Here is an 18,229-nt window from a genome sequence, read left to right on the forward strand (position 1 = left end):
CTCTGTGCGACCCCATAGATGGCAGCCCACCAGGCTCCCCTGTCCCTGGGATTCTCCAGGCAAGAACACTGGAGTGGGTTGCCATTTCCTTCTCCACTGCAGGAAAGTGAAAAGTGAAAGTGAAGTCGCTCAGTCGTGTCCGACTCTTAGCGACCCCATGGACTGCAGCCTACCAGGCTCCTCCGTCCATGGGATTTTCCAGGCAAGAGTACTGGAGTGGGGTGCCATTGCCTTCTCTGAGAGCGACAAGGGCTCCTGGCAAATTTTTACAGGTAGTACGCATTCAAACTTGATGGAAGTTTAAACTTTTCATAAGTAGTATGCCAAGTTTCTTATGGATTTAGTGAAGAGTTTTGCTTATTTAACATCATGTTAGCAAAGTGCACATACAATCACACCAAAAATTATGTAGTAGTGAGGCTTGAGAATAGTGTATTGGATTGGTCAATAAGGTCATTTGGGTGTTTCCATAAGCTGTTATGGAATAAGCCACAGGAACTTTCTGGCAAACCCTATATATGATAAAATTCATTTGTGGAAAGAGCAGTGGGTCACAATTCTATGCTTGATGAGATGGGCCTGTGAGAGGTAGAGTTGAATGGGTCCAGGTAGGACCTGCTGGGTCAAAGGGAGATGCCATGTAGGCATCCATGCTCCTGTTGTGTTAGACTTCAAATGCAGATCTTCTTCCAGAACATTCTATCTTAACTGTTATGGGGCCATGTTCTCTCTCCTGCTAGCTGAGAATTTATCCATGTTAGACTGGCCCAGATTTTTAGGAAGTGCTGAGAAATGCAACTCATACTAGCCATTTCATCTGGACATTGCACAATTTATAGCTGGAGAAAAGAACTAGTGGATCCCAGTTGGAAACCATGATGTAAGTGTAAATGCTGTCTACTTGAGTGTCCCGGGTACACTGGAGTATTAGTGCTGTTTGCAGTTTTTTAACTTTAGCTTGAATATTTCAGGCACCTGGAGGCAGTCCAGATGAGAGCAGTGGAGACAATTAAACACTTGGAACTGACGAGTCCTGAGGAAAGAAGCTGGCTGCCTTTGGAGGAGGGAGGAGATCATTTTAAGGATATAAAAGGGATGATAACCAGCTGTTATCCACGTTCATTGGCAGAGATAAGTATCTAACCAGTCGCAGAGGAAATCTCAAACAGAAGAAAGAACACAAAGAAACCGGCTGGATACTAGACTAGAGCCATAAAGAGACTATACCCTCCTCCCATTGAAGGGATACTGGAAGCGGAAATACCACTGCTGACCTCTGTGTGGTATTTTGAGCATCAGCACAGTGTGCAATATAAGCAAACCCTCAATAAACTGAAGTTTTCTTTCTCTTTCCCTGAAGAAATTCAGGTCAGAAGATGGTAAGTATTTTTTTGCCCTAGGCCAAGGGCTGGCAAAGTCCAGTGTGTGTGCTAAGTCACTTCAGCTGTGTCCAACTCTCTGCAACATGGACTGTAGCCCACCAGGCTCCTCTGTCCATGGGATTTTCCAGGCAAGAATACTGGAGTGGGTTGCCATGCCCTCCTCCAGGGGATCTTCCCAACCCAGCGATCAAACCCACATTTCCTGCATTGGTAGGCGGGTTCTTTACCACTAAGCGCCACCTGGGAAGCCCTGGCTGAGGGCCAGATCTGACCTGCTGCCTGTTTTTGCCAGTAGTCTTATTGGAACACGCCATTGCCCGTTCATTTGCATCTATACTAGGCTGCTGGAGACCTATCATGGCTGAGTTGAGTAGTTGTCATGGGGACGAGATAACCTTCATAGCTGAACATATTTACTCTGGTCCTTTATAAGCAGAGTTTGCAGAGCCCTGCTGCTGGATAAAGATCAGGAAGAAGGAGCTGTCTGGGGTCTTCCAGGGATAGGCTTCAATTATTGCTTTGGATAAAGGTGAGTTGACTCTGAAAATTCCACTGAATGAAAAGTCAATGTCAATGGCATTGGCTGGAGATGTCATGCATTTAGGTGGCATGAGGTGCTTTTCTTGGGCTCCCCAAGAATTGCTATAGGTGTTTGCATCAGTGAAGGCGAGTAATTTTATGCCTATCAAGTATGTGCACTGAAGGTGCAGTGACCCCTGTCAGTTTCACTGCTGAGCTGTCCTTTCAAATCACATAATGTTTATGTCCCCCACCATAGAATAAAGATTTCCAAAGGAGGTGGTATGAAGTTGACAGTTGGGTCTTCTCTCTCCCACATGAGTTGGTCTTGACCTTTGAGGAGAGGCAAAGCTTCTCAACCAAATAAAAACAGCACTCACAGAGAACAACACCTGGGTGGTTTTAAAAACTAGATAAGCCTTGAGATGGAAGAAAAGATTCCCTTTTATGTTTTGGTGTTCATTTTGATTCTTTGTTATCAAGTATATGATAAGATCAGGTCTGAGAGTCACAGTAAATGCAGTTTTGTGCCATCCTAAGCTTTCTTCCCCAGTAAAAGAAGGCAGATTTTATTCTTTCTAACTTGCAGGCTCTTGTTTCTAAGGCCTTGAACTCCCGGCTGATACTGAAAAGGCTTTGACAGGTCAAAGGGAAGCATTTTGAGCTGGAACAAAGCAACTCAAAGCCTCTATTCTCTCTGGTACCCAGCCTTGAAAATGCAAACAAAAGCAAGGCAGGGCAAGGCCAACCAATCACAGTCCAGACACGGGAGCCCAGGCACTGAGAATTTCCCAGTAGCCCCTGCACTCACCTCTCAGTGATATTCTTAGCGGTCTGTAGGAAACGCGCGTGATCATTCTCCTTCAGAGAGTGTTCTGCTTGGGAGATGAGTGATGCCGACCGCTCGATGCACTGTTTGCAGTTTGCAATCTGCTGAGCCAGTTTGCGAAGCCTCATCACCTGGAACAAAAGAGGCACAGAGATGGTTGGTTACCCGGGTGGGCTTGCTTAGTGAAAATGCATTGTGCTGGACTCTCGCCGTGTGCGAGTTCGGTTGTGTGCGAGTCATCCTTCACTAAAAGTGCAAAAGGGAGGCAGAGAAAGCTGTGAACCCCAGTCATGGCACTCTTGTCTGAGCTATTCTTTATCTTCTTGGAGAAGTGTCACTAATTTGTTTCAGGAGGAAGCCCTGAATTGCGAATTGCTTCCCTGTTAATGGGGAAAAAAGGTGTTGCCCAGTGTGAGTTAGAGGGTCACTGGGCCTCTTCCCTCAGCTATTCTAACACAATGACTGTAAGATCACAGGGAACCCTGGAACTTTCTCTATCATATGTTTTCAGCCAATGAGAAAATAAAACATCGCTGTAGGTGCAAAACGTGTGGCTTAAGTCAAATCAAAAGTTCTTTGCCATCCATGTAATAAAATGGTGATGTAAACACATTAGATAGTACTATTTCCCACACTATTGCAAACTCTTGTGTTAAATTAACAGAAAGGGAGCATTTTTTCCATTGATTAATATTTTTCCTGTTCCACAGATGAGAGAAAGCCAAAAAAAGCACAGCTGGGCCATTTCCCCTCACCGGGAACGTCATTTCCAGGCACTTTGTGCTTGCTTGATAACTAAAACTATTTTGATAAGCAGTTCCCAGTCCGGATAAAAATGCTCATTTGGTTCCAATCTCCATTCCAACTTCTGATTCCGTCTTGCTTGAAAACGACCCTCAAACATAACTGACCATCACCTCGGGGCAGGCTGCGATAAGTCCATGGTAACCCACTTGACCGGTTGTGCTGGTGTTTGGAGTGTGCTGGGAGATGAAGCCCTCTGGCCAGAAGCCAGGGGAAAATGAGAGTGCTAATTGGAACAGCAGTGCACCCTGTGTGCGCGGGCCCCCGCCCCCCCCAGCTCAAGTCTACACAGCCTGGGACAGGTCTTGGCCGGCTTTCTGATCATTCTGGAATGGAAAACAGCCTGGGGTGAAAGGGTAGGGAGGAGGCCAGTTCATCTGTCTTGCAGACAAGGCTGGCTTGGGTTCCCTCCAGAATTCCTGCTAACTCCAAGAAATTCCTCCTTTCTCCAAGTCATCATTATCATCCCCGTGCAAGTCTAATCGAAGTAAAGGAAGGAAGGAGATGTCAGAACTCGAGGCCTCTGAGGACTGTCCAATTTCAGCTCTGTTGTACCAGAGCAGACAAAGGAAATGAATGCTGAACTGTGAGGCGGCAGCCACAAGATTGCAGGCAAGAGTGAGATTCTTGAAAGTCAAGGGTTAGAGAAATGAAGTGTCAAAACTCTGGGGCATAGAGTATGTTATCTTAAGCCCGGTAAAAGATTTACCACATTATATATAATTACAGTGACCATCACTGCCGATTAACTGTGTTTGTTAGTTGAATAAAATGACACTTATCGTACACCAAATAGAATTTAGCTTCTAACAGCATTATATCCAGAGGTAAAGCTCAGAAAGGCATCGAGTCCAATTCAAGATGTTGGAACACATCCAGAAGAAATTGTCAGAGGAAGGAATACTTAATCACAAGTTACATGGTAGAACTGAAGGTATTTAGTATAGTTCTAACAGCAACAAAACAAATAAGGTCCAAGTATTCCTTTTGAATAACTTCATGTCCTTTCAGTATACGTTGTAGTGATCACACAGATTACAAATGGAAAAATGCTTGACCTGCACTTTCTTCTTAAAAACAAAACAAAAAAACACAAAATTCTGTCATGATGCTGGAAATTCAAAGTGACATAAGAAGAAAAGGAAAAAGGTCCTAAATCATGCATAAGTTGAATTCAAGCCAAAATGAGAGCCGCCTTAGAAAATATACAAATGTTTTACAGAAGACAACCTGGTTTAATTTTAATTTTACTCTGTGTAGAATTCCATCTGATAGACCAGACCGGAGCTTTATAAGCCTGGTGTGCACAAGAATCAGTTGGGGATCTCTTAAAGAAAACCTGTAAATGTCTGGGCCAACATTTCGAAATCCTAGGTGAGGAGTTATAATTGGCGGGCTGTGGGAATCTGCATTTTAACAAGCAATAATGTTTTTGATCTGCAGGTGATGAATCACCAGAATGGATGGGATTAACATTTAAAAAAACTAAATGAAAGAGGAGAGGAGAAAAGATAGTAGCAGAGTGCATTCCTTGTAGAAAGGGTAAGTTGGGTTTGGTAAAACTTACTTCTCTATGTGTCCGTGTGTCAGTGCTGGGTTTGATGTATTTTTTACTGTGGGTTTCAGTAAAAAAGAAAGAAAAAAGAAAAGAAAACCACTTTCCTAAGTTAGTTCACAAACTATGGTCTATGGACCATATCCAGCACAAAACCTGTTTGTGTAAATAAAGTTTTATTGGCACAGGGCCACATGTATGTGTTTATGAATCATTTATGGCTGCTTTCACACTACCATTTCTCACTATACCAGCAGTGAGCAGTAATGACAGAGCCTACAGGTCACAACTGAAAATATTTATTATACCTGGCCCTTTACAAAGTTTGCTGACCTAAATGATTCTAATCAGATGGCCATGATTTGGATCACATTATAATGAAGCACTGTCCTACATGGTACCACACTTCAGGATCAGACACTGAGTATTTAGCAAAATACGAATGCCTTCATTAGAAAACACCATTTAAAATATATTACTTAAATTTTTTTTTCCAAGTTGGCAGTGTTCTTTATTCCTTGGGGAAGTGTGACTGAATGTTGTAATTTGTGGAGTTCACTTCCACAGTCATCATGGAAATACTTTGTTGGAATCTCCTTTTACTGGGGATATAGGCCTATTTATATCAATTTACTTGCTGTTTATTTTACCTTACAAATGCTTTTTAAAGTGGCCCTTTATTTTTCTTTATATTTTAAGTGCTTTTATTATCTACATAGGGTTCTCACCCCAAAATTGTTTGGTTCAAACCATTGAGTCTCAATTAACAGAAGTATCTTAACTGACAATAAGGACTATACTGAGCATTTTTATAAGGCTATACAAAAGCCCTGACATGGACTCCAGGGTAATTACCAGCAATTTGGGAGACTCAGAGCACATAAAAGTAGTGATGAGAAGGGACCCCCTTTTGTTTTTAGCTGCAGCTTTCTCAGATATGTGTCTGAACATAAATAGTTTGCTTAACCTGGAGTCTGCTGTCAGCTTTTCATGTATTGATGTGTGGATGTGAAATTTATCCCCTTCTGCTGAAGAAATAAGCCAGCTCTTTCTTGGGGAGTCTCAGAGCTTGAGACTCTTCGTCAGTACAAGTATAAAGGCTGTTGAGCTGTTATTTCTAAGAAGGTGCAATGGTCTGAGGGAAGGAATTACCAGTCTGTGCTAATGGGTAACAGCATCATCTGATTGGCAGCCTTCCCCAGCCCCTCCCAGCACCCCCCCACCCCCACTATGGTTGGAGGATATGCAGTGAGTTTGTTCTCTCTGGGTCTAGGGCATTATGACTGGCACTAAATACAGAGGCAAAGTCAAGACGTGGGTCAGATTAACCTTTGTGGGCTCCATGATTCTGCTTTAGCTCCTCACTTCTGAGTGCTGGTCCGAGTGCTTCTCTGGATTGCATTTCTTCAGACTTCCCACCCTGGACACCCTCACTGGGCCCCAAGCCCATACTTGGAGATGCTGGGCAGGGAGTTGGCATGCATGCTCATCTTTTCTTCGAAATGTCTCTCTGACACCCAATTCCCTGGCCAGGGACTTAGTCACTGTGAATTCCCAGGTTAGGGATGAACTAGTCCTTGGTCATGTGCCAAGGTAGTAACTCAATGGAGAGCTTAACTGGGCCTTCATCTTTCTTCTGAGATCACATCCCTGGGCAAACATGCATTTTTAAGAAGGGATATACCTCAAAAGTACAATTTTTCAAGTCATATGACCAATGTTGCCATACATAGCACCAGCGTTAGCAAATGTCAGTGTTTTCATCATATTAGCATAGGATTTTTCAGAAGGCAGTAAAATATTATTGACACTGAAGCCCTTGAACATCCCTCCCTAATTCATGTCTCTCTCTAGAGGAAAACACACTTCTGATGACTCCCAAACATGCTAATATATGTTTGCCTCAATAGTGTATGCAATTTTTTGTAGTTCATCAAACTGTATATAATATTTCTTATTCTCCATGAATCATTATAAACCTTGCTTCTCTTTCTGTGACTCGTCCATGTAAATATGTATCACCCCCAGTTCATTGCTTTTAATTTCTGAAGACTGTTCCATGGTATAAATACACAAGTTCAGTTCAGTCACTCAGTTGTGACCAACGCTTTGCAACCCCATGGACTGCAGCACACCAGGCCTCCCTGTCCATCACCAATTCCCAGAGCTTGCTCAAACTCATGTCCATCGAGTCATGAGTGATGCCATCCAACCATCTCATCCTCTGTCACCCCCTTCTCCTCCTGCCCTCAATCTTTCCCAGCATCAAGGTCTTTTCCAATGAGTCAGTTCTTGTATCAGGGGGCCAAAGTACTGGAGCTTCAGCATCAGTCCTTCCAATGAATATTCAGGACTGATTTCCTTTAGGATTGACTGCTTTGATCTCCTTGCTGTCCATGGGACTCTCAAGAGTCTTCTCCAACACCACAGTTCAAAAGCATCTGTTCTTTGGTGCTCAGCCCTCTTTATGGTCCAGCTTTCACATGCATACATGATTACTGGAAAAACCTGGTATTCCCATCTCTGTAAGAATTTTTCAGTTTGTTGTGATCCACACAGTCAAAGGCTTTAGTATAGTCAATAAAGCAGAAGTAGATGCTTTTCTGGAATTCTCTTGGTTTTTCTATAATCCATTGGATGTTGGCAATTTGATCTCTGGTTCCTCTGCCTTTTCTTTTTCTTTTTTTATTTATTTTTTTATTCTTCCAATTTTATTTTATTTTTAAACTTTACATAATTGTATTAGTTTTGCCAAATATCAAAATGAATCCGCCACAGGTATACATGTGTTCCCCATCCCGAACCCTCCTCCCTCCTCCCTCCCCATACCATCCCTCTGGGCCGTCCCAGTGCACCAGCCCCAAGCATCCAGCATCATGCATCGAACCTGGACTGGCAACTCGTTTCCTACATGATATTTTACATGTTTCATTGCCATTCTCCCAAATCTTCCCACCCTCTCCCTCTCCCACAGAGTCCATAAGACTGTTCTATACATCAGTGTCTCTTTTGCTGTCTCGTACACCGGGTTATTGTTACCATCTTTCTAAATTCCATATATGTGCATTAGTATACTGTATTTATGTTTTTCCTTCTGACTTACTTCACTCTGTATAATAGGCTCCAGTTTCATCCACCTCATTAGAACTGATTCAAATGTATTCTTTTTAATGGCTGAGTAATACTCCATTGTGTATATGTACCACAGCTTTCTTATCCATTCATCTGCTGATGGACATCTAGGTTGCTTCCATGTCTTGGCTATTATAAACAGTGCTGCGATGAACATTGGGGTACACGTGTCTCTTTCCCTTCTGGTTTCCTCAGTGTGTATGCCCAGCAGTGGGGTTGCTGGATCATAAGGCAGTTCTATTTCCAGTTTTTTAAGGAATCTCCACACTGTTCTCCATAGTGGCTGTACTAGTTTGCATTCCCACCAACAGTGTAAGAGGGTTCCCTTTTCTCCACACCCTCTCCAGCATTTATTATTTGTAGACTTTTGGATCGCAGCCATTCTGACTGGTGTGAAATGGTACCTCATAGTGGTTTTGATTTGCATTTCTCTGATAATGAGTGATGTTGAGCATCTTTTCATGTGTTTGTTAGCCATCTGTATGTCTTTTTTGGAGAAATGTCTATTTAGTTCTTTGGCCCATTTTTTGATTGGGTCGTTTATTTTTCTGGAGTTGAGCTGTAGGAGTTGCTTGTATATTTTTGAGATTAGTTGTTTGTCGGTTGCTTCATTTGCTATTATTTTCTCCCATTCTGAAGGCTGTCTTTTCACCTTGCTAATAGTTTCCTTTGATGTGCAGAAGCTTTTAAGGTTAATTAGGTCCCATTTGTTTATTTTTGCTTTTATTTCCAATATTCTGGGAGGTGGGTCATAGAGGATCCTGCTGTGATGTATGTCAGAGAGTGTTTTGCCTATGTTCTCCTCTAGGAGTTTTATAGTTTCTGGTCTTACGTTTAGATCTTTAATCCATTTTGAGTTTATTTTTGTGTATGGTGTTAGAAAGTGGTCCAGTTTCATTCTTTTACAAATGGTTGACCAGATTTCCCAGCACCACTTGTTAAAGAGATTGTCTTTAATCCATTGTATATTCTTGCCTCCTTTGTCGAAGATAAGGTGTCCATATGTGCGTGGATTTATCTCTGGGCTTTCTATTTTATTCCATTGATCTATATTTCTGTCTTTGTGCCAGTACCATACTGTCTTGATAACTGTGGCTTTGTAGTAGAGCCTGAAGTCAGGTAGGTTGATTCCTCCAGTTCCATTCTTCTTTCTCAAGATCGCTTTGGCTATTCGAGGTTTTTTGTATTTCCATACAAATTGTGAAATTATTTGTTCTAGCTCTGTGAAGAATACTGTTGGTAGCTTGATAGGGATTGCGTTGAATCTATAAATTGCTTTGGGTAGTATACTCATTTTCACTATATTGATAAATCCAGCTTGAACATCTGAAAGTTCTCAGTTCACATACTGTTGAAGACTGGCTTGGAGAATTTTGAGTATTACTTTGCTAGCGTGTGAGGTGAATGCAGTTGTGCGGTAGTTTGAACATTCTTTGGCATTGCCTTTCTTTGGGATTAGAATGAAAACTGACCTTTTCCAGTCCTGTGACCACTGCTGAGTTTTCCAAATTTGCTGGCATATTGAGTGCAGCACTTTTACAGCATCATCTTTTAGGACTTGAAATAGCTCAGCTGGAGTTCCATCACCTCCCCTAGCTTTGTTCATAGTGATGCTTCCTAAGGCCCACTTGACTTCAGACTCCAGGATGTCTGGCTCTAGGTGAGTGATCACACCATCGTGTTTATCTGAGTCATGATGATCTTTTTTATATAGTTCTTCTATGTATTCTTGCCACCTCTTCTTAATATCTTCTGCTTCTGTTAGGTCCATATCTTTTCTGTCCTTTATCGAGCCCATATTTTCATGAAATATTCCCTTGGTATCTTTAATTTTCTTGAAGAGATCTCTAGTTTTTCCCATTCTGTTGTTTTCCTCTGTTTCTTTGCATTGATCACTTATAAGTTCGTTGTCATAAAACAGCTTTACTGAGATACAGGTAATATAGAAGAAACTGCACATAGTTCAAGTACAAATCAGATTAGTTTTCAAATATGTGTAAACCCATGAAAGAGTCCCCATTTTCAAGGTAATGAATATATATATATATATATGTATGTATGTATGTATGTATGTATCATACCCCCAATTCTCTTCCTGCACCTTTGTCATTTATCCTGCCCACCCCTCTGTCACTCATACTTAAGCATTCACTGATTTGTTTTCTGCCACTGTAGCTAATTAGAAAGAGTTGTTTCTGGAATTCTGTATGAATATACTCATGCAGTATACACTATTTTCTGTCTGGCTTTTTTCACTCATGATTCATGTTGTCACATGGGCTTCCTTGCTGAATAGCGTTGTATGGAAATGCCACTAATCATTTCTGTATTCATCTATTGATAGCCTTTGGGTCATTTGCAGTCAAGGGCTATTGTTGTTGTTTAGTCATTAAGCTGCGTTTGACTCTTGCAACGCCATGGACTGTAGCCTACCAGGCTCCTCTGTCCATGGGATTTCCCAGGCAAGAATGCTGGGGTGGTTTGCCATTTCCTTCCCTAGGGAATCTTCCTAAACAAGGGATCTCCTACATCTCCTACATCGGCAGGTGGCTTCTTCACCACTAGTGCCACCTGGAAAGCTATTACCCTTAATATTACCATGAAAATTCATGTCCAAGTTTTATATAAACATCTGCTTTCATTTTTCTTGGTAAACACCTAAAATGGCTGGCTGGAAGGGTACGTGTATATTTAACTACTGAAGAAACTGTCAAACAGTTTTCTAAAATACAGTTTCCATTCTTAGAACCGTGTGTGAGTTACAGTTAATCCACATTCTTACCAGCACTTGGGATAGTCCATCTTTTTAATTCAACCATCCTAAGAGGTAAGTAGTTGTATCTCACTGAAGTTTTACTTTGCATTTCCTTAATGACTTAATGATTTTGACCATCTTTTCATGTGCTTATTTGCCATCCTGATACCTTCTTTGGTAAAGTAGCTATTCAAATCTTTTATCTGTTTTGGTGAAGGGGTCATCTATTTCCTTAATCATGAGTTTTGAAAATCTGTTATATATTCCAGATACACGTACTTGGTTAAATAAATCATTTATAAGTATTTTTTCCTAATGTGTGGTTTGTCTTTACATTCACTTAAGAGTGCCTTGAGAAGTTACTTTTGATAATATAAAATGTATAATTATCTCTTTAGTGTGTAAATATTTTTTTTTTGTTTTTGCCACTGTATATAATCTTGGGCCAACCCAACGTCACTAAGATTTCCTCCTGTGTTTTCTCTTCTAGAGTCTTCATAGTTTTTACATTTAAGTATATGACCCATGTATATTTAATTTTTGTATTTAGTGTGAAGTACAGATCAAGTTACCTATTCTTATGTGTAGAGTCTCCCCCTGTGGAGGCTGAAACTCAGCTTCCAAAATTGCCTGAGTTTTCTTTGCAACTTCAGTGTAGATATTTTCCCCTCCAAAACTTCTAATTTGTTGCTTTTATATCTATTTTTTCTTATTTCCTATCTTCCTTTTTGTGGTTTCACAACTTTCTGCTCTTCTAAGATAGAAGTTATTCCTCTATGGATCTCTTTGAACATCTAAATATTTTCCCATCAAATTCCTTTCATCTGAGGTGAGAAAATGTCTTCGTTGATTTTGTTGGGGGTGTTTTAGAAATTCAAGATGTCTTTATATGCTTTGGAATTGCGGTTTGGGTTTCAGTTTTCAAAGGGCAGCAGTCATTCGTAAGTTTTTCCTCCCTCACTCACCTGGCTTAGCCTACCCTGTCTGTCTTAGTCACCCTCACCTCATCCTTGGGGGTCCTCATGCAGGAATCTTGCAGGAATCTTGTATTATCTCTGCATTGCTGAGGCTCTCGCATTTTGTGTAGGCATCAGAAACAGTAAGTGCAGAGCCAGGCTCCAACCCAACCGACTTGCTCCAGACTCCCAGGCCTGAAGTTTGCCAAAAGCTCTGACCCAAGGTGGAGGCTGGCAAGAAACTTTTCTCAGTCCCTTTCAGTGAGCTGAGAAGCCTATCTCGTTTGGGGCCCAGCTATGTGTCTCTTTGCTTTTCTCTTTTACTACGTTCTGGATCACAGACACATTCAGGGCAGAGTGGGTACACCAGAGCATGAAGCCCACGTATCATCATGGCTGGAACTGGGGACACCCTTTCGCTACTTTGATCTAGTTTATGAGAGTAACCCTCATGCTGGGGAGGTAAGTAAGGGAAAGGAGGACCTGCTGGCCAGGAGGTTGTGGTGGAGTCATTGCAGGCTGAATAAGGGCCCCCAAAGATGCCCACATCCTAATCCCAGGAGTTTAAAAAAATGTGACCGTACATGTTCCTTTACAGAGGCGTCTTGGCAGATGTGACTAGATTCAGAATCTGGAGCTGGGGGAAAATTATCCTGGATTATCTGGGTGATCCCAATGTAATTATAAGGGTCCTGATGAGAGAGAACCAGGAGAGTCTGTGCCAGAGAAAAGAGATCTGAGGCGGGAAGTAATGCTCAGAGTGATGTGATGAAGAAACCATCAGCCAAGGAATGCTGGCGGCTCCTATAAGCCAGAAAAGAAATGAATTCCGCAGAAATTCCGCAGAAAGAAACCATCAGCCAAGGAATGCTGGCGGCTCCTATAGGCCAGAAAAGAAATGAATTCTGCAGAAATTCCGCAGAAAGAAACAGCACTGCTGAAATATTGACAGGAGCCTAGTTGTGACTGGTTTTAGACTTCTGACCTCCAGAAGGTCAGATAATAAATCTGTGTTGTGTTAAGCCACTAAGTGTGGTAATTTGTTTGAGCAGCAGTAAGGAAGTAATGTGTATTAAGAGCTGATCCCTGCACGTGACCATGTAAGGGCAAACAAACTGCCTTCCATATGCATATTAATAATTAATTACAATTGTTTTCAGGCTCTCATGTGTCTGAGAACCTGGAAGATGTCAGGTATTAAGAAATATACACATGGTGCCTGATGATGGAAGAGGACACAGATCCAATACAGATTCCAGACTGACAGTATAATTTCTATGTGGGGTAAGTAATTGTTTAACACATCTCAGTCCATCCTTGGCCAGGGAATAATTTTTTTAAAAAAGCTTCATTTTGTACAGGAGTATAGCCGATCAACAATGTTGTAATAATTTCAGATGAACAGCAAAGGGACGGACTCAGCCATACATATACATGTATCCATTCTCCCCCAAACTCCCCTCCCATCCAGGCTGCCACATGACATTGGGCAGAGTTCCCTGTGCTTTTCAGCAGGTCCTTGTTGGTTATCCATTTTAAATATAGCAGACTGTACATGTCCATGCCAAACTATCTCTTCAAGTCAGAGAATAATTTTATATTAATTTGATAATCCACTGGAACAGCTTCAAGACTTATTTGATTTGACTTTAACTTTTGTGATCATCATCACAATGTACATGTATAAATGTTTTTCATTCTACATAGACAAAGCAGTCTAGAACATTATACAATGAGAAATACCTTTCAAATTTTGTAGAAAACCAAAGAGCATAGACTTTTTTTTTTGTAATCTCTATATACTACTTAATTCTTGCCAATTGGATTTAATTATACATATTTCCTTATAGTTATGAGCACTAATAAGAGAAATTAAAGAATTGATTTGATCATGAACAAACTTTTTTATTTTTAAATATTTACAAAATTGTCTTGAAGGTGGCAGAGAAATGGGATAAAGTGGATCAAAAATCTATCAATACAAATATGACTACTTTAAAAATAGAATAAAGTGATTCTAGAATTATCAACATTTTGAAATAAATTTTGAATAAGATGGCCATAAAGAATATAATTTAAACTGGTGAATTGCTTTTTGAATATAGGGCACTGTAAAACCATGGGAATTTCAGCCATATAAACATTAGAAAGGAAATACTATTAATAGATCCACAAAGGGGTTTATGATACAGTGCAATGATAGGAGTTTTGCCACCATGAAATGACACCTGTCTAAATTCCCTCAGGGGCATGAGAAAGCACTTCATAATTTCTGTAGATAAAGACTGATTTATTTAAACATTTATTTAGTGCTGTGTTAAGTGCTGGGATACAGCAGTAAATGTAAAATGAACTCTTCTCTATGAAACCCACCTTCTCCCAGAGAAGAGAGACAGAAAATTGGGGCTCTAATATACCAGAGCTCCAGGCTGTGCCTGGAGTTGGGTCATGGAGCAGCCTTTGCATTGCAGGTGTGTTCAGGAGACCATCACACAAAAGAAGGGTGGAGCAAAAACTGGCCCATGAAGGGGCTTTGACCTACATCCTAAAGACTTAAAGAGTACAACCACAGAAAATACAGAAAAAGGAGGCATTCAGTATTTAAGCTATTGGCGTGCATGGGAGTATATTTTCTCCAGGTAGAGAATTTGAAACCTTCTGCCCTAGAAATCGTACCTTTCCTTCTTTGATCTTGGTTCCAATGATTTGTCGTCTTTGCTGAATGATCTCAATAAGAAGATCACATTCCTCCATCAATTTGGCTTCTTGACGTGATGCATTGACCTATGGGATAGATAAAATGGTGAGCATTAATTTAGTGTTTGTTTTCCATTAAATGCTCCTTTTTAAGATGTAGACTAGTAAATTTCTATTAATTGCTGGAAAGATATTTTATTTAAAAATTTATTGAGGAAAAGTTGCTGTACAATCGTATATAAGTTAGGCGTACAATATAGTGAGTCACAATTTTTAAAGGTTATACTCCATGTCTAGTTATTATTAAATACTGGCTATATTCCCTGTGTTATACAATATATCCTTGTAGCTTATCTATTTTATACATAGTAGTGTATACCTCCTGGGTTGGGAAGAGCCCCTGGAGAAGGAAATGGCTACCCACTCCAGTATTGTTGCCTGGAGAATCCCATGGACAGAGGAGCCTGGTGGGCTACAGTCCACAGGGTCACAAAGAGTCTGACACAAGTGAGTGAGTAACACACTTTCACAGTTTATACCTCTTAATCCCCTACTACGTCTTCCCTCTCTCCACTGGTAACCACTAGTTTGTTCTCTAAATCTGTGATAAAAAGATGTTTTCAATGTTAACTCTTCTTCCAATTATGCAGGGATGGCAAATATAAGACTTACATGTCTACTCTCTACCTTGCATCCTTGGAAAACATTTATTAGCCATCTCTTTTTGCTAAGCCATGCCCAATCTCAGGATCGTTCTTAACACATCAAGTATGTAGCTATTACCAATTAATTGAAAATTGATATTTGCAATTCCTGTTTTTATATTTTGAAGGGAAGTGCAGTTTGAAGCTACTAAACAAAAGTTAAAGTAACACTGTTCTTTTATGGAGGATAGATAATGATCAATATCTTTTGGACACATTTTCCAAAAGCAAGCTAGCAAGGTGGCATCACATTTATTTAACTTGTCTTTTATATACAGATGCAAACTTTGTGTTTAGTCACTATGAAAACATCAAAAAGGAAAAGGATGGTTGAATATTTTATAAATCTTATGACATAATTTTAAATGTTATCTCTGGAAATCTGGGGATCTACCATGAAAGCCTGCCATTCTGCTGGCAAGGTCGATCATTGTCAAATGGCTTGCATTTGAAGTTTGTAAGGCTCACTGTATGCAAGAAAGGGTTAACATTAGCTCATTCTTGGCAACTGGGCTTGGGAAATACTGTGCACATGCTGTGTCTTCCACCTCATGATGATTCTGAAATGTTACTCATAGAGACCCAAAAACCACAGCTGTGGGAGATGGAGATAGGACAGGCCTGAGTTTTATGATTTTAACACAGCACCGGAGAAGTGGCTATGCTGTTATAAAGAATGCCAATAGACAATTGATGATTCCAGTATAACTCAGGGTCAGGGAGGAGACAGGGCCCAGACATGTAGCCCTTTTGATTGGGCATACTTTATTTAACTAGAGTAGTTTCAATCTCTATGAGTGAGATAAACTGGAAGTGGGGTCAGGAGTTCTTGTCATTCCTTTTGACTTCATACTGAATTTAATAACCGACAACAACCGAGCTGTGAAAAAGATGGCAGTCTATTGAAACCATAGACCCATTATGATGCAGAAAGTGAAATTTGTGGAAAATAGCACCTTACACTTGAAAAATATCTCCTGGCATGACCCCTAAGAGCTAAGCTGTATTTGAACATGGACATACAATCAAGGTAAATCTGACCAGAGGCAAGCTTCTTGTAGGGATCTTTGGGTGTTGTATGACTTGAGGCATCTATTCCAGGCACCTGGAGCCATATTTAACATGGAATAGACATTCAAAAACTATTTGTTCAATGAATAGATAGTGAAAATGACCTTCCAACAAGAGGCAAGGTAACATGTAATCAGGTATCCTGGTATACTGCAAGTAGGTAATATGTGGGGATTGAACGTGTTGGTTTCCCAAGACTGTGTAGACACAGAAGTATGTCATCATGATTCTTTTTAGGGGGAAGGTATTGATTTTCCTTATGGCCTTATTGAAATATTCTTTGTTATCATAAAATTCACCCATTTAAAGTGTACAGTTTGTGGGTTTGAGTGTACTCAGAGTTTCAGAATCATCATCACAATCTAATTTTAGAAAATTTTCCACACCCCCTAAAGAATTCCATACCCATTTGCAGTAACTCCATCTTCTGAATACCTACCCTATTTGAGGGCATAGGTGACCACTAGTCTATGATCTGTCTCTTTATGCATTTGCCTGTTCTCTGCATTTCATATAAATGGAATCAAACAATATATGATCCTTTTTGGTCTGGCTGATTTCACTTAGCATAATGTTTTCAAGATTGCTCCGTGTCATACCATGTGTCAGTACTTCATTCCTTTTTATGCCAAATATTATTACAGAAGTAATACACCACATTTTGTTTATCTGTCCTCTAGTAGATGGACATTTGGGTTGCTTCTATTTTTTGGTTACTTAGAAACAGTATCACTGTGAACATTCATGTATAAATTTCTGTGTGCACATATGTATTCATTCTTCTTGAGTATAGAAGAATTGCTGGGTCACACGTCAACTCTGTGTTTAACTTTTTGAAGAACTGCCAAACTGGTTTCCAAAGGGGCCGCATCATTTTAGATTCCAAGAACAAGTATGTGAGGCTTCCAGTTTCTCAACATCCTTGTCAACACTTGACACTGTCTGTCTTTTCTGTTTTATTCATCATAGTGGGTGTGGAGTAGCATCTTATTGTGGTTTTGAGTTGCACTCCCTGATGGCTAAAGATGTTGAGCATCTTTTCATGTGCTTATGGAACATTTGTGTACCTAATTCAGAGATGACTGTTCACATCTTTTGTGCCTTTTGTAATTGGGCCATTTACCTTATATAGTTAAATTCTATGATTTCTTTATATATTTTGGGTACTCAGTCCCTTATTAGCTATGTGCTTAGCAAATGTTTTCTCCCATTCTGCAGGCTGCTTTTCATTTTCTTGATGGTAACGGTAGAAGCACAAACGTTTTTAATTTTGATGACGTCTAAGTGATCCACTGTTCTATTGTCACTTGTGTTTTGGTATCACAGCTAAGAAGCCTAATCCAAGGTTGTGAAGATGTATGCCTCTGTTTTCCTCTGCGAGCTTTATCTCTTACACATATAGCTGTGAGCCGTTTTAAAATAAGTTTTATGTATGGTGAGAAAGAGGGGTCCAACTTTATCCTTTTATTTATGGATATCCAGTTGCTAAAGCACAAAAGAAAATTCTTTCCTCCATTGCAGTACCTTAGCACCTGGTCAAAAATCAATTGCTATATTGTGAGGTCCTTAGGTTTTGACATTACTGCTAACATATTCTCCGCTTAAAGATTTTTTTCCAGTTTTGACTAGACCTAGTGAGACCATCAGAGAAGGAAATGGCAACCCACTCCAGTGTTCTTGCCTGGAGAATCCCAAGGACGGGGGAGCCTGGTGGGCTGCAGTCCATGGGATCGCACAGAGTCGGACACGACTGAAGCGACTTAGCAGCAGCAGCAGCAGCAGCAGTGAGACCATGCTAGTCACTCTCAAGCAGGTACCATGAAGT

General features: G+C 40.5%; 1 protein-coding gene across 7 annotated transcripts in view; it reads right to left on the reverse strand.

The window, feature by feature from the left end:
• The window catches only part of MID1 (midline 1), a 689,657-nt gene that overhangs the window by 39,274 nt on the left and 632,154 nt on the right, over nt 1-18,229 (reverse strand). For all 7 annotated transcript variants that reach the window (XM_086386881.1, XM_086386885.1, XM_086386880.1 and 4 more), the window contains 2 exons: nt 14,609-14,716; nt 2,713-2,861 (listed from right to left, as the gene is read on the reverse strand). In XM_086386881.1, the coding sequence (XP_086243007.1) occupies nt 2,713-2,861; nt 14,609-14,716 (257 nt within the window). The remainder of the gene's footprint in view (nt 1-2,712; nt 2,862-14,608; nt 14,717-18,229) is intronic.

Source organism: Bos grunniens, chromosome X, assembly GCF_055505025.1.
Source record: "Bos grunniens cultivar Pamir isolate PY7600 chromosome X, Bosgru_T2T1.0, whole genome shotgun sequence".
Taxonomy (NCBI): Eukaryota; Metazoa; Chordata; class Mammalia; order Artiodactyla; family Bovidae; genus Bos; species Bos grunniens.